The 15,554-nt window shown below is 40.6% G+C and overlaps 1 protein-coding gene across 6 annotated transcripts in view; it reads right to left on the minus strand.

Moving 5' to 3' along the window:
• Window positions 1–15,554, minus strand: part of cnk (connector enhancer of ksr) — a 98,865-nt gene that overhangs the window by 32,604 nt on the left and 50,707 nt on the right. For all 6 annotated transcript variants that reach the window (XM_076204389.1, XM_076204388.1, XM_076204387.1 and 3 more), the window contains 2 exons: window positions 6,080–6,167; window positions 732–944 (listed from right to left, as the gene is read on the minus strand). In XM_076204389.1, coding sequence (XP_076060504.1) covers window positions 732–944; window positions 6,080–6,167 — 301 coding nt within the window. The remainder of the gene's footprint in view (window positions 1–731; window positions 945–6,079; window positions 6,168–15,554) is intronic.

Below are 15,554 nucleotides of genomic sequence, written 5' to 3' on the forward strand. Positions count from 1 at the left end.
AAGGACAGGAGTGGCAAGAGATTATTATGTGTACATTATACATAAATACATATACCAAGGGCTTTTTTCCCCCCTTACATGGGCAGTAGCCAAAGTCAAAGGCATAAATCCACTCTCACCCATTTCATCCCCACATACTCCACTCCCATTCACCACCCCTCCCTCCCTCTTTTCTTGGCTCCTCCTGGATGATGGGTCATCCCTGCATCTCACCCACTGCCCTGGGTCAAAAGCAATGCAGCAAGACAATGTACATCCACAGCAAGGCCACTTCATTTAGTTAGCACCCTCCCTTCCATCCCCTCATTATAACTAATCTTTAAAATATATTCCTTTTCTGTTACTCTGATATGTATGTTTTTTTACACAAATTAACTGATTTGATCTTCAGCTTTTACACAACTAAAATCTCAACAGAATCCCCTTTCCTCATTACCCACAGCCCCATCCCATACCAACTTATGGTGTCATTAAAATTCTAGAAGAAAAAAGTCATTCTGCCCCTCATGAACTTATGGAAATATGATTTTGGTTTTGGATCACACAAAGTAATTTCTATCAATGTAAAAGTAAAGGTAAAGTCTGTTTTCTCAAATACAGGAAGGGTGACATGACTTTTGTCTTCAAATTTACAATCCTACATTATCAAATTGGACAAAAAAAATTTTTTTTTATTCAAGTAACCATCTAATAAGCATCCATCAATGACCTCCTCAACACTTTTGACTAACCTGTAACTTCTAAATGATGAAGTTGGGACTGGCTGACTTTGTAAATCCCTTGAACACTGGAGGAACTTGAGACCTTGACTCTTTCCTGAGCTTAGAGCCCCCAATGAAGAACCTAAGGATCCAAGTGGGGACCCTCTTGAATTCTGGGAACTTTGAGGACTTGCTGATCCTGCACGCCAAAAATGACCTTCATTTTCTTTGCTTGGAGATACCCTGTGAATGGAAAAAATAAATAATAAATAAATAAATAAATAAATATATAAAATAAAATAAATAAACAAATATATATGTAATATAGAACAAACAGCTAATTTACATTTTGGAAAGCTCATTATATACATACATGCATATACACACATTGACATATGAACAAAGATTGGACAAACTAAACTTATAAACTCTTAAACAGAGAAGAGAAAGGGGCAATTTGATAACCATCTACAGAATTATGAAAGGGATGGAAATCCTTGATAGGGATAATCTACTTAAATGGGACAGAAGTAATACAAGAGGACATGAGAAGAAACTTAACCTCTTCACTCTGGGGCACATCGCACATCTGGCAGCATTAGCTGCCCGACGTGCGATGTTGCGTCATAATAATCGTATTATAAAAAATAAAGTCAGTGCTCAATCGTTCGTTCTCTTTCACCCGTGTATTTTGATAACCATAGAAAATATGATGAAGCCAGTTTAGAGAGAATGGAAGTTACGTAGGTATGACTACAATAAATATAATCAAGATGATGACGTTGGCATCATCGAGTACCCACTTGCTCCTCATGCTGCCTATGTAGGCGTCACCGTATGGAAGTGGTTAAGAAGGACAGTTACAGAAGATTTGAAAAAGAACAGCTTTCCACACAAAGTAATAGATACATGGAACAAATTGGAAGAGAAAACAGTGAGTGCTTAAATTATAAATGATTTTAAGAAAGAACTGGATGCGGAAAGATACAACTGTGGGTCACTACGAGCATAGCTCTTCTGCAAAATACAACTAGGTAAATACACACACATGTCATCGGAGAGGAAGTCCAGCAATTGTGCTCCGACTTAGTGCTTTGTTGACTGGATTAGGAAAACACCTTGTTGTTGTTTTTCGGGATGCAAGGGCTGTGTATTCAAGTGACCAGTAAGGTATCAAATCCCAACTACACTTAACAAGCTTATCCCTCTGAAACTACTACACTCACACTTGTCCCCTTTTCCCTTGTAGAGTGGAACTATACAGGCACTCCTCCAGTCCTCTGGCACTCTACCCTCTCTTAAACAAACATTAAATAACCTCACCAACCAGTCCACCATCACTGTATCTCCTTTTCTTAGACATTCTGCATGGCATCCATCCAGACCAGGTGATTTACCTGCTCTCATCATCTTGACAACTGCCTTCACTTCATCCTTCCTTAATTCTCCTCCATTTTTTCTCACTCATCACAGTCAATTTCTCTGCACTTCCCACTGCAACTATCCTTTCCCTCCCTATCCTCCTTCACATTTAGCAACTCCCATAAATACTCTGCCCATCTTCCTCTTACTGCCTTCTCTTTTCTTTGTACCTCTCATATGACTCCCTCGTCCTATTTTGTAACCAATTTGTGAAAGCTTGCTTCTTCTCTTCTACAACCTTCTTTGTTTCCTCATCCCACCACTCACTACCCTTCCTTCTATTTTCTCCTGTCCTTCTTGTTCCACACACCATCTTTGCACACTTTGTGACTCCTTCCTTGAATCATCCCCATTCCTCCTCCACTCCTAGTTCTACTCTATCCTTCACTCCCTCCCACTCCTCTCTCAGCTTCTTCTTGTACTCCTTCTCCTTTTCCTTCTCATTTAAGGAGTTCACTCTAAACACCTCCCTACCTTTTGTCCTTTTCCTCTTTCTCCATCTATCCTCCACTCTCAACTTACCTTCTACCAAAAAATTATCTGATAATCCCCCACTCTCCCCTTAGAACATGTACATCCTTAACCCCTTCCATACGGTGCCGCACACGTAGGCGTCATGGACTTAGATCTCGGTGGCAGCAGCCAATGCCAGCCGTACGACGTGTCGTAATAATACTCGCATCATAAAATATAGTCACCGCTTATATCGATCGTTCTCTCTTCACCCGTGAATTTTGATAACCATAGAAAATGCGATTACAAAAGAATTAGAAAGAATGTCATTATGGAGGGGCGACTACAATAAATATAATCAAGACGCCGATATGGCAGCCTCGCGAATACACTCGCTCCCCATGACGCCTACGTGTGCGGCACCGTATGGAAGGGGTTAACTCTTCCTATTATACTCCTATCTACCACTACAGTCCATTAACACTCTATCTACCACACTCCCATCCACCACCCTCTCCCATGTGTACTTATGCTTGACTTTCTTCCGAAACACTGTATTTGCTATCAACTCTCTTTCTAGACACATCTCCACCATTAACTCTCCACTACGATTCTTTCCTGGAACTCCACATTTCCCAACCACTCTGTCAATTGGTTCATTTCCTATCCTAACATTATGGTCTCCCAATACTACTACATTGACGTTTCTCCCTAATCCCTCTATGCACTCATTTAAGTCTATCCAAAAAGCCTCTCTTTCTTCTATACTCTTCTCACTACCAGGTCCATATGCACTTACAAAAACCCACATCTCCCTTCCCAGTTTCACCTTCATTCACATTAACCTTGAAGAAACCTCCTTCCACTCCACTACATGTTTACCTATCTCTTCACTTATTAGTATAGCCACTCCTTCTCTCCCTCGCCCCCTCTTCACTCCTGAGAACCTCCCAACTACACTCCCAAACTCACACTCACCCTTCCCTCTCAACTTAGTTTCACTCAAAGCCAACACATCCATCTTTCTTCTCACAAACATACAACTTCTCTCTTCCCTTTTACTCTCCATCTGTACCACATCCATGCACATTAAAAGACACAAACCTTAGGGTGCTGGTTGGAAAACTCCTAGACCCTCTTATGCCTTTACCTTTTTTAGAAATGTCCCCTGTGGGGCTACAGGGAGAAGGATACCTGGTCCCAATCCCCATCCCAATTTTCTCACCTCTTACAATCCAAGTAGGAATACTTGGTGGCACCATCCTTTTCCCCCACCACAGGGTAGACAAAACAAGGAAATGAAATTCAGAGAAATGGTACAGGACAGCAACAAGGGGTTACAGGACACCATAATGGAGATACAGTGGCAGTATAATAAAAGTTTCATCATTTCTCTGTGAGCAGAGTCTTCCTCTATCACAGACAAAATGATGTGTGGCTCTGGTCCATAGGGGCACCCCATATAGACCCTAAAGTATCAACTGCATGCTACTTTGCCATAACAACATGTAGCTAATACCCCAGACAGACCAAATAAAGAACATTAACATCAGAAAGTCATACAGGCCCAATGGAATTGTGAACTGGATATTGAAAGAATGTACAGATGAACAGACAAAATACACAATTGAATTCTCACTCAAAGAAGGAAAAGTACCACAAGATTGGAAAAATGCAAATATTGTACCAATATACAAAGGAGGAGACAAAGAAAATCCAACAAACTTGACCAGTATCCCTTACAAGCACAGTAGCAAAAATCTGCGAAAAAGTTATTAAAAATAAATGGATAAAATACTTGGAAGAGAACAAAATACTAAATCCTAAACAATTTGGTTTTAGAAGTGGAAGATCATGTACTACAAACTTAATATGCTTTTACTAAAGATTAATAAAAATAGTACAAGAGACGGATGGGCGGATTATGCTTTCTTGGACTTACAAAAGGTGCTTGACAAAGTACCACACAAAAAGCTACCTAGAAAATTTTAAATAATAGGTGGAATACAAGGAAAATTATTGTGATGGATGAAAGATTTCTTGAATGGAAGAAAAACGAGGGTGGTACATAGAGACAAGAAATCAAATTGGGAAGATATGATAAACAGAGTCCCCCAAGGCTCTGTATTGGTTCTGATAATGTTTGCTATTTATATAAATGATATGGATGAAGGCGTGGAATGTTATATGAACTTCTTAGCAGATGATGTGAAACTATGAAAGAGAGTTAGTACAAATGAAGATTGCAAATCTTTTGAAGAAGACCTGGACAAAGTCTGGAAATGGAGTCAGAAGAGTGAAGTGAGCTTCAACATTAAGAAATGATTTATAATGGAATTTGGAAAAAGCAAAAATAGAATATTGGGTCAATACAAAATTGGTACAAAGGAAGTAAAAAGAAGTAAACTTGGAAAAGGACCTAGGGGTAACTACCTTAAATGACATGACACCAGACAAACATGTCAACAAATTAGTTGGAGAAACTTTTAACTTATTAAGATCAATGATGGGGGTTGCTGGGCTGGATAGAGTGAGAGGCAGGGGGTGGGGAGGAGAGTGGGGGGGGGGAGTTGGGGGATGGGGTTGATGAGAGAGTGTTGGGATGGTTTGGACACATGGAGGGGGTGAGTGAGGAAAGACTGGTAAAGGAGGTGTGGGGGGCGGATGTGGAGGGAGTGAACATGAGGGGACATCCTAGAATGAGATGGATGGATGGGGTGAAGGGGGCTTTGGGGAGGAGGGAAGTGTCTGTTGACGAAGGACGGGAGAGGACAGAAGACAGAGGTGAATGGAGAATGGTTGTATATGGAAGATGTTGTGATGCATGAGGTGGAATGGACGGGTGGATGGTGGGTGAGGTAGTGTGTGTGAGCAAAATTTTGATGCAGCCCGAAGGGATTTCTCCTCGTTCTCTCCTTTATATGGGGGGACGGCGAGGGCGGGGTTGCCGATTTAGTGAAGCGGCCTTGCTGTGGATGTGCTGTGTCTTGCGACACTGCTTCTGACCCAGGGCAGTGGACAGGGTGCAGGGATGACCCGTCATCTAGGAGGTGCTAAGATGGGAGGGAGGGTGGAGGGGTGTGGAGTGTTTTCAGGGATGGAATGGGTAGGAATGATTTTATGACTTTTCCTTTTTGGCTACCTCCCTAGTAAGGGGGAAAAAGCCTTGGTATACGTATGTATGTATGTAAGATCAATGAAAGTAGCCGTTGACTACGTGGATGTAGAATTGGTAAAGAAAATACTAGTTACACTGATTAGACCAAAATTGGAATACGCAGCATCACTGTGGAAAAAACTTGAGAACGGGGGTAGAAAGGAACAGAGGTTGAAAGTGATCAGCACTTTTTTCAGAGATTAGTCTCCAAACATAAAATAATATTGTGTGATTTTGGTCAACAGGGGTGATACAAAAATCCCTAAAATGTTGACTTTCCTTTTACAGGGACACTAGTGAGTATCTATCGTTAGTTCCACAAACCTTGAACCCATAATACACTTACCTTGCTGGAGTGTTTTGTGGTGATTTCTTTGATGGTGATACTCTTTCATCAAGTTCTTCATCAGTTTCACTGAAGTATGCATCTTCCTCTGTGAAAATGACACAGAAAAATTAACATGTTTTGTAACACTTATCTAGTTCCAGCAATCCTCTCTGAACACATCAATATCATCCTTCTTCTTTCTCAGCTCATGCTCTGAATCTATGATATAACATATCTATGGGTTACGTTTTCCTCTACCACTTCCAATTGTGAATCATCACATTCATGTCCCCCCCAACTACCAATATTGCAAAACTGTTTTTTTTCCTCATTACAAGGAGGGAAAAAAAAAAAAAAAAAAAAAAAAAAAAAAAAAAAAAAAAAAAAATGTAATGAGGAATAGACATTTGGGAATGGATGCTAAGAGGAGGCTGTATGAAGGAGTGATTGTGCCAACAGTACTGTATGGGGTAGAAACATGGAACATAAGAGAGGAAGAGAGAAGGAGTTTGAATGTGTTTGAGATGAGGTGTCTGAGAAGTATGATGGGGGTTACTAGGCTAGATAGAGTAAGAAATGAGGAGGTGAGGAGAAGAACGGGGGTGGAAAGAGAGTTGGGAGAGAGGGTTGATGAAAGAGTATTGGGATGGTTTGGACACATGGAAAGAATGAGTGAAGAAAGACTAGTAAAAGAGGTATGGAAGGCAGATGTGAAGGGAGTGAACATGAGGGGACGTCCTAGGATGAGGTGGATGGATGGGGTGAAGGGGGCTTTGGGGAAGAGGGGAATGTCTGTTGAGGAAGGACGGGAGAGGACAGAAGACAGGGGTGAATGGAGAATGGTTGTATATGGATGATGTTGTGATGCATGAGGTGGAATGGGCGGGGGGATGGGGGATGAGGTAGTATGTGTGAGCAAAATTTGACGCAGCCCGAAGGGATTTCTCCCCGTCTTCTCCTTTTATGCATGGGGGGACGGAGAGGGGGGGTCGCCAATTTAATGAAGCAGCCTTGCTGTGGATGTGCTGTGTCTTGCAACACTGCTTCTGACCCAGGGCAGTGGACAAGGTGCAGGGATGACCCGTCATCCAGGAGGTGCTAAGATAAGAGGGAGGGTGGAGGGATGTGGAGTGTATTCAGGGATGGAATGGGTGGGAATGATTTTATGCCTTTTCCTTTTTGGCTACCTCCCTTGTAAGGGGGAAAAAGCCTTGGTATATGTATGTATGTTCCCCCCCCCCCCCCCAGCCTTTCCATTTCTCCCAAAGTTTCTCTCTTTGGTGTTTGGTGTCTTTTGGTTGTAATTGCATCTAGAGCAATTTGATTCTGGTCAAACCTTTTCTGTGTTGGTACTTTTGTGTGCTGTTCTATAGGGAAGATTTTGGTTTTTGGTGTGGTACATAATGTGCTGTGTCTTGCTGCATTGCTTCGACCCAGAGCAGTGAGCAAGATGCAGGAATGACCCATCACCCAGGAGGAGCTAAGAAAAAAGGGAGGGAGGGGTGGTGAATGGGAGTGGAGTATGTGGGGATGAAATGGGTGGGAATGGATTTATGCCTTTGACTTTGGCTACCTCTCCTGTGAGGGGAAAAAAATCCTTGGTATATGTATGTATCCCCATCTGGGGTATTGGCTGCATGTTATTGTGGCTAAGTAGCAAGTAGATGATACTTTAAGGTCTATATGGGGTGTCCCTATGGACCAGACCCACACATAATTTTGTCTGTAATAGAGGAAGACTCTGTTCATAGAGATGATACTTTATTATACTGTGGCTGTTCCTCCATTATGCTGTCCCCCCACCCCTTGTTACTGTCCTGTAGCTTTTCTCTGAATATTAATTGCCTTTTTTCGTCTAACCCTATGGTGGGGGAAAAGAATACTGCCACCAAGTTTTCCCACTTGACTCATACAAGGCAACAAAAAAATGGGACAGGGATAGGACTAGGCATCCTTCTCCCTGTAGCCCCAAAGGGGGCATTCCTAAAAAAAGTAAAGGCATAAGAGGGTCTAGGAGTTTTCCAACCAGTACACTAAGGTTTGGGTCTTTTAATATGTGTGGATGTGGTACAGATGAGAGTAAAAGGGAAGAGATAGGCAGTATGTTTGTGAGAAGAAAGATGGATGTGTTGGCACTGAGTAAAAATAAGTTGAAAGGGAGGGGTGAGTGTAAGTTTGGGAGTGTAGTTGGGAGGTCCTCAGGAGTGAAGGGAAGACAAGGGAGAGAAGAGGTGGCTATACTAATAAGTGAAGAGATAGGAAAGCATGTAGTGGAGTGGAAGGAGGTTTCTTCAAGGTTAATGTAGATGAAGGTGAAACTGGGAAGGGAGATGTGGGTTTTTGTAAGTGCATATGGGCCTGATAGTGAGAACAGTGTTGAGGAAAGGGAGGCTTTTTGGATGGATTTAAATGAGTGCACAGAGGGATTAGGTGAGGAATGTTAATGTAGTGGTATTGGGAGACCTTAATGCTAGGGTAGGAAATGAACCAATAGACAGAGTGATAGGGAAGTGTGGAGTTCCTGGAAAAAATTGTAGTGGAGAGCTGATAGTGATGTGTCTTGAGAGTTGATGATAGCAAATACAGTATTTAGGAAGAAAGTCAAGCATAAGTACACATGGGAGAGGGTGGTGGATGGAAAGGTGGTAAAGTGTTATTGGACTATATAATTGTAACCATGAGTATAGTAAGAAGAGTTAAGGATGTACATGTTCTAAGGGGAGAAAGTGGGGGAATATCAGATAATTTTTTGAACATACATAAGAACATAAGAATGAAGGAGACTGCAAGAGACCATAAGGCCTACATTAGGCAGCTCTGTATCCACCACCACCTGTCATCCCCATCCTTAAAGTTGTCTAATCGTTTCTTAAAGCAACTGATAGTTTCAGCGCTTACTACATGGTTACTAAGTTTATTCCATTCATCGACCACCCTATTAGTAAACAAATTCTTGACTATTTCCTTCTTAAATCTAAATTTGTCCAGTTTATAACCATTACTGCGAGTCCTGCCCTGATGTTTTAATATGATGACCTTGTTTGCATCACCCCTGTTAAAGCCTTTGATCCACTTGAACACCTCTATTAGATCACCCCTCACTCTGTGTCTTTCCAGAGAGTGTAAGTTAAGGTGCCTAAGCCTCTCTTCATAAGGCAAATTTCTGAGTCCATGTATCATTTTGGTCATTCTTCTCTGTACTGATTCAAGTGAATTGATGTCCATTCTGTAGGACGGAGACCAAAACTGTACCGCATAGTCAAGGATGGGTCTATCACTATATAGAGTTTAATAATTACCTCTGCACTTCTATTCGTTAATGTCCTAGCAATGAAACCTAATGCTCTGTTAGCTTTACTCCTGGCGCTAATGCACTGTTTCCTGGTTTTAAGGTCCGGACTCACTAGAACTCCCAAGTCTCTCTCGCACTCAGTTTTCTCTAAAAGCATGTTATCTAAGCTGTATCTATTTTTGGGGTTGTGTAGCTCTATGTTTAACACGCTACACTTAGATATTGAAATTCATTTGCCATTTCACCGACCATATGAACAATTTGTTAAGATCATCCTGCAGAATCTCTGCATCATTTCCTGACCTAATTAGGCATCCTATTTTAGTGTTGTCCTCAAACTTACTAACATCACTATTTATCCCATTGTCTAAGTTGTTTATGTACATAATGAACAACATGGGACCCAAAACCAAGCCCTGTGGGACCCCACTAGTAACACTGCCCCACCTAGATTTTACTCCATTTATGGTGACCCACTGTTTTCTGTTACTAATCCAAGCTCTAATCCATTCTAACACTTTTCCTCCTATGCCATGGGCTTTGATTTTATTTAGTAGTCTCTGGTGTGGCACCTTGTCGAACACTTTGCTAAAGTCAAGGTAAATAACATTGTAATTATCATTGTTATCTGACGGCTTATATACTTTAGTGTAAAAGGATAGAAGATTAGTCATACATGACTTACCCTTAGAGAAACCATGCTGCGAATCATGAATTAAACTATGTCTTTCGATGTGTTCTCCGAGTCTATTTACTATTACTGGTTCAAGCATTTTTCCTATAACCGATGTCAAACCGAATGACCTGTAGTTGCATATAGACGATCTATTTCCCTTCTTAAAAACAGGAACAACATTTACCTGCCTCCAAGCAATAGGTACAAAACCAGTGTCTACTGATTTATTAAATATTTCGGTTAACTGGTTGCAATTTCAAATTTACTCTCCTTAACCCCTTCGATACGATGACGCCTACGTAGGCGTCATGAGGAGCAAGTGGGTACCCGAGGATGCCAATGTCGGCATCTTGATTATATATATTGTAGCTGTACCTGTGTGACCCCCATACTCTGTAAACTGGCTTCATCACATTTTCTATGGTTATCAAAATTCATGGGTGAAAGAGAATGAGCAATACAGCTGTAACTTTATTTTTTATAATGCGAGTATTATGACGCAACATCGCACGTCTGGCAGCTAATGCTGCTTGCGAGATTTTGGCCTGTAGTGAAGGGGTTAAGCTTTCTCGGAAAAATTTCGTCTGGACCCGGTGATTTCGTAGCTTTCTTTCAATCTGCTTGACTACTTCTTCTTTACTAATGCTGATATTAGATAGACTACTTTCTTCATCCCCTCTGAAAATCGGATCACAGTCAGGTACTTATCTAACCTCTCATTAGTAAACACACAGAAAATAATTGTTAAACTCCTCACTCATTTTTTCCTCTGATTCTATCATGACATTTTCATCGTTTTTAATTGGTTCTGTTCTTTCTTTATTTTTTGTTCTATAGAGATGAAAGAAACCCTTTGGGTTGGATCTTGCTTAACTGGCAACCTTAATTTCATAATTACGTTTCACTGTACGTGTGTTCTTTTTAACCAGCTTTGCCATTTCGTTATATCTTGATCTACGGTGTGATTCCCTGTTTTTTTTTTTTTTAACGTAAGTCCTCTTTTCATTCCGATCTCATGTTTCAATCTGTCCGTCATCCATTTGGGAGTATTACTATTTTTCCGTATTGACATCAGGGGAAGGTAAGTTGAGAGTGGAGGATGGAGAAAGAGGAAAGGGACAAAAGGTAGGGAGGAGGTGCTTAGAGTGCTTAAATGAGAAAGAAAAGGAGAATGAGTACAAGAAGAAGATGAGAGAGGAGTGGGAGGGAGTGAAGAATAGAGTAGAACTACAAGTGGAGGAGGAATGGGGAAGGTTTAAGGAGGGAGTCACAAGGTGTGCAAAGATGGCATGTAGAACATGGAGGATGGGAGGAAATAGAAGGAAGGGTAGTGAGTGGTGGGATGAGGAAGCAAAGAAGGTTGTAGAAGAGAAGTGAGCTTTCAAAGACTGGTTACAAAATAGGACAAGTGAATATGAGACGTACAAAGAAAAGTAAAGCATAAGATAAAGGAGGCAAATAAGAGAGCAGATGTAAAATGGGGTAAGAGAATGACAGAAAAGTTTGAAAGTTAAAAAGAAAAAAAGAAAAAAAGAAAAAAAATATATATATAAAAGGAGGCAAATAAAATACAGAAGGAAAGGTAGAAAGTGCAGATGGAGAGGTGATAATACATGAAAAGGCAGTAAGAGGAAGATGGGCAGAGTATTTAAGGGAGTTACTTAACGTGAATGAGGATAAGGAGGGAGAGGTAGTTGCAGTGGGAAGTGCTAAGAAAATGACTGTGATGAGTGAGGAAAATGGAGGAGAAATAAGGAAAGATGAAGTGAAGGCAGTTGTTAACCCCTTCCATACGGTGCCGCACACGTAGGCGTCATGGGGAGCGAGTGTATTCGCGAGGCTGCCATATCGGCGTCTTGATTATATTTATTGTAGTCGCCCCTGTGTTTTTACATTCTCTCAAATGTGGCCTGAATCTCATTCTCTGTGGTATTCAAAATTTGCGGGTGAAAGAGAGAACGATCGATATAAGCGGTGACTATATTTTATGATGCGAGTATTATTACGACACGTCGTACGGCTGGCATTGGCTGCTGCCACTGAGATCTAAGTCCATGACGCCTACGTGTGCGGCACCGTATGGAAGGGGTTAAGATGATGAGAGCAGGTAAGGCACCTGGGTTGGATGGATGTCATGCAGAATGTCTGGAAAAAGGAGGTACAATGATGGTGGACTGGCTGGTGAGTTTATTTAATGTTTGTTTAAGAGAGGGTAGAGTGCCGAAGGACTGGAGGAGAGCTTGTATAGTTCCACTTTACAAGGGAAAAGGGGACAAGTGTGAATGTAGTAGTTTCAGAGTGATAAGCTTCTTAAGTGTAGTTGGGAAGGCTTATGGGCGGGTCTTGATTGAGTGGATTAGGAGAGGAACAGAGGGAGTAATTGATAAGGAACAGTGTGTGTTTGGGATAGGTAGGGGTTGTGTAGATCAGATTTTTTAAATAAGACATATGTGAGAAAGCAATAGGAAAAGATAAGGATGCTTTTTGGGCTTTTATGGATCTGAAAAATGCTTATGACAAGGTAGACAGGAAGGCACTATGGGAGGTGTTGTAGATTAATGGGATTGGAGGAAAGCTTTTAAGAGAAGAGTTTTATGAGAGTAAGCTTGTGTTAGGATTAGAAATGGAGAGAGTGAGTGGTTTGAGGTGAAGGTAGGACTTCGTCAAGGATGTGTTATGTCACCCTGGCTTGCTGAATTAATGATGCGGCCTTGCTGTGGATGTGCTGTGTCTTGCGACACTGCTTCTAACCCAGGTCAATGGACAAGATGCAGGGATGACCCGTCATCCAGGAGGTGCCAAGACAAGAGGGAGGGAAGAGGGTGGATGGGAGTGTACTATCTAGGGGATGGAATGGGTAGGAGTGGTTTCTATGCCTTTTTCTTTTGGCTACCTCCCGTGTAAGGGGGAAAAATGCCTTGGTATATGTATTTTTTCTTTTCCATATTTCTAAGAACTGCTCACATTGATACTAAATACTGCTAGCCATTTCCCTTCAAATGTTCTATTAATTCTTCAAAGTAACTGAGGGAAACACTTATGTATAAACAAAAACATATACCAAAAGGCTCTTTCCTCCTTATAGAGTAAACTCTTTTGAATGCAGTATGAAATGAGAGTAAGAGGAAAAGAGCACAAATGAGAAAAATAATCAAATAACAGTAATGTATATATATATATATATATATATATATATATATATATATATATGTATATATATATATATGTATATATATATATATATATATATATATATAGTTGTATCTTTCTTTTAATATCATATTTGTACATATATATACCAAAGGCTTTTTCCCCCCTATACGGGGGGTAGAAAAAAAAAAAAAAAATAAAAAAATAAAAATCACTCCCACCCATCTCATTTCCCATATATTCCACTCCCCTCCACCCTCCCTCCCATCTTGGCACCTCCTGGATGACGGGTCATCCCTGCATCCTGTCCACTGCCATGGGTCAGAAGCAGTGTTGCAAGACACAGCACATCCACAGCAAGGCCGCTTTATAAATTCGGCGACTCCCACTCTCCGTCCCCTCATACAGGAAAGGAGAAGACGGGGAGAAATCCCTTCGGGCTGCATCAAATGTTTTCTCATACATACTTCCTCATCCCCCATCCCCCACCCACTCCCCCTCATGCATCACAGCATCATCTATACACAACCCTTCTCCAAGTGGCCTATTAGGTTGGACTAGTAATTGGTTGAAAGGTCGAAAACAGAGAGTTGTTTTAAATGGAAAAACTTCTGGATGGAAAAGTGTTGCAAGTGGAGTTCCTCAGGGTTCCGTTCTTGGGCCACTTCTATTCATAGTATATATAAATGATATAGACCATGGACTAAAATCTACTGTTTCCAAATTTGCTGATGATACAAAACTGTGCGGAGTGGCAAATGATCACTCAAACCAATTAGATATTCAAGAAGATTTAGATCAATTACAGCAATGGTCTGAAAAGTGGCTAATGAAATTTAACACAAGTAAATGCAAGGTAATGCACATAGGTAAAAATAACAGCAAGTACGATTACAAGTTATTTGGAAATTCGTTAACAAAAGTGGATAGTGAAAAAGATCTCGGCGTAATTATCAGTAACGACCTCAAATCATCCAAGCAGTGTATTTCAGCCTCTGAGAAAGCAAATAAGATTCTGGGATTGATTGCGCGATCTTTTGATTTCAAAAGTCCATCACTCATTAACAAGCTATATAAATCGTTAGTTCGTCCACATTTGGAATATGCTGTTTCCGTATGGTCACCGAATCTCATTAAAGACATTGACAGACTGGAAAAAGTACAACGGCGAGCCACAAAACTGATTCCAAATATCAAAAATAAATCATACGAAAATCGACTTAAGCACATGAATCTGTTTTCCCTAAAAAAGCGTAGACTCAGAGGTGACTTGATACAGGTCTTTAAGATTTTAAAGGGAATTGACAACATCAAAAGTGACCAAATTTTCACATTGAATGAGAATCAGACAAGAAACAATGGTCTCAAACTGTCCGGAAATAGATTCAATTTGGAAGTAGGTAGAAACAACTTTGCCAACCGTGTAGTAAATGAATGGAATAAACTTCCTGCACAGGTAGTGCAATGTAGTTCAGTTCGAAGCTTTAAGAATCATTTAGATAAATACCTAAGTAAGATGCTGTAATTATTATAATTTATGTTATATTATTTGTTTTTGTTGTTATAATTTGTCTGTCTGATTTTCATTTATTATTAGTTATATGTCAATTTATTATCATTTACTATTTACCTGTTTGTTTGTTATTCAACTATACCAATGCATTTATTTATGTATTTTAATTGTTATTTACATTGTTATAGTTTTAATTTATTTTTTTTTTATTTTTTTTTATTTTTTTTTGCATCCGACCTAGATATGGATCAAAAGGTCTCCTGTCGGCATGCTTTGCCTTTGTAATCCTTTGTAATTCACCCCTATCTTCTGTCCTCTCCCGTCCTTCCTCTACAGACATTCCTCTCTTTTGTAAAGCCCCTTTCACCCCATCCATCCATCTCATCCTAGGACGCCCCCTCATATTCACTCCTTCCACCTCCGCCTTCCACACTTCTTTTACTAATCTTTCTTCACTCATACTTTCCATGTGTCCAAACCATCCTAATAGTCTTTCAACAACCCTATCTCCCAGCTCCCTTTCCATCCCTGTTCTCCTCATTTCTCACTCTATCTAGCCTAGTAGCCCCTATCATACTTCTCAGACATTTCATCTCAAACACATTCAAACCCCTTCTCTCTTCCTCTCTTATGTTCCATGTTTCTGCCCCATACATTGCTGTTGGCACAATCACTCCTTCATATAACCTCCTCTTAGCATCCATTCCCAGATGTCTATTTCTCATTACACTTTTTAATCCACCAAGGCATTTACTCGCTTCTCTCAATCTACATTCTACCTCCACCCCCACTCCTCCCTTTTCTGTCACATTCCCCCCCCAAGTATCTAAAACTATCCACTTCCTCCAATTTCTCACCCTTA

This window comes from Oratosquilla oratoria, chromosome 21 (genome assembly GCF_046742065.1).
Source record: "Oratosquilla oratoria isolate Oo_2021 chromosome 21, ASM4674206v1, whole genome shotgun sequence".
NCBI lineage: Eukaryota > Metazoa > Arthropoda > Malacostraca > Stomatopoda > Squillidae > Oratosquilla > Oratosquilla oratoria.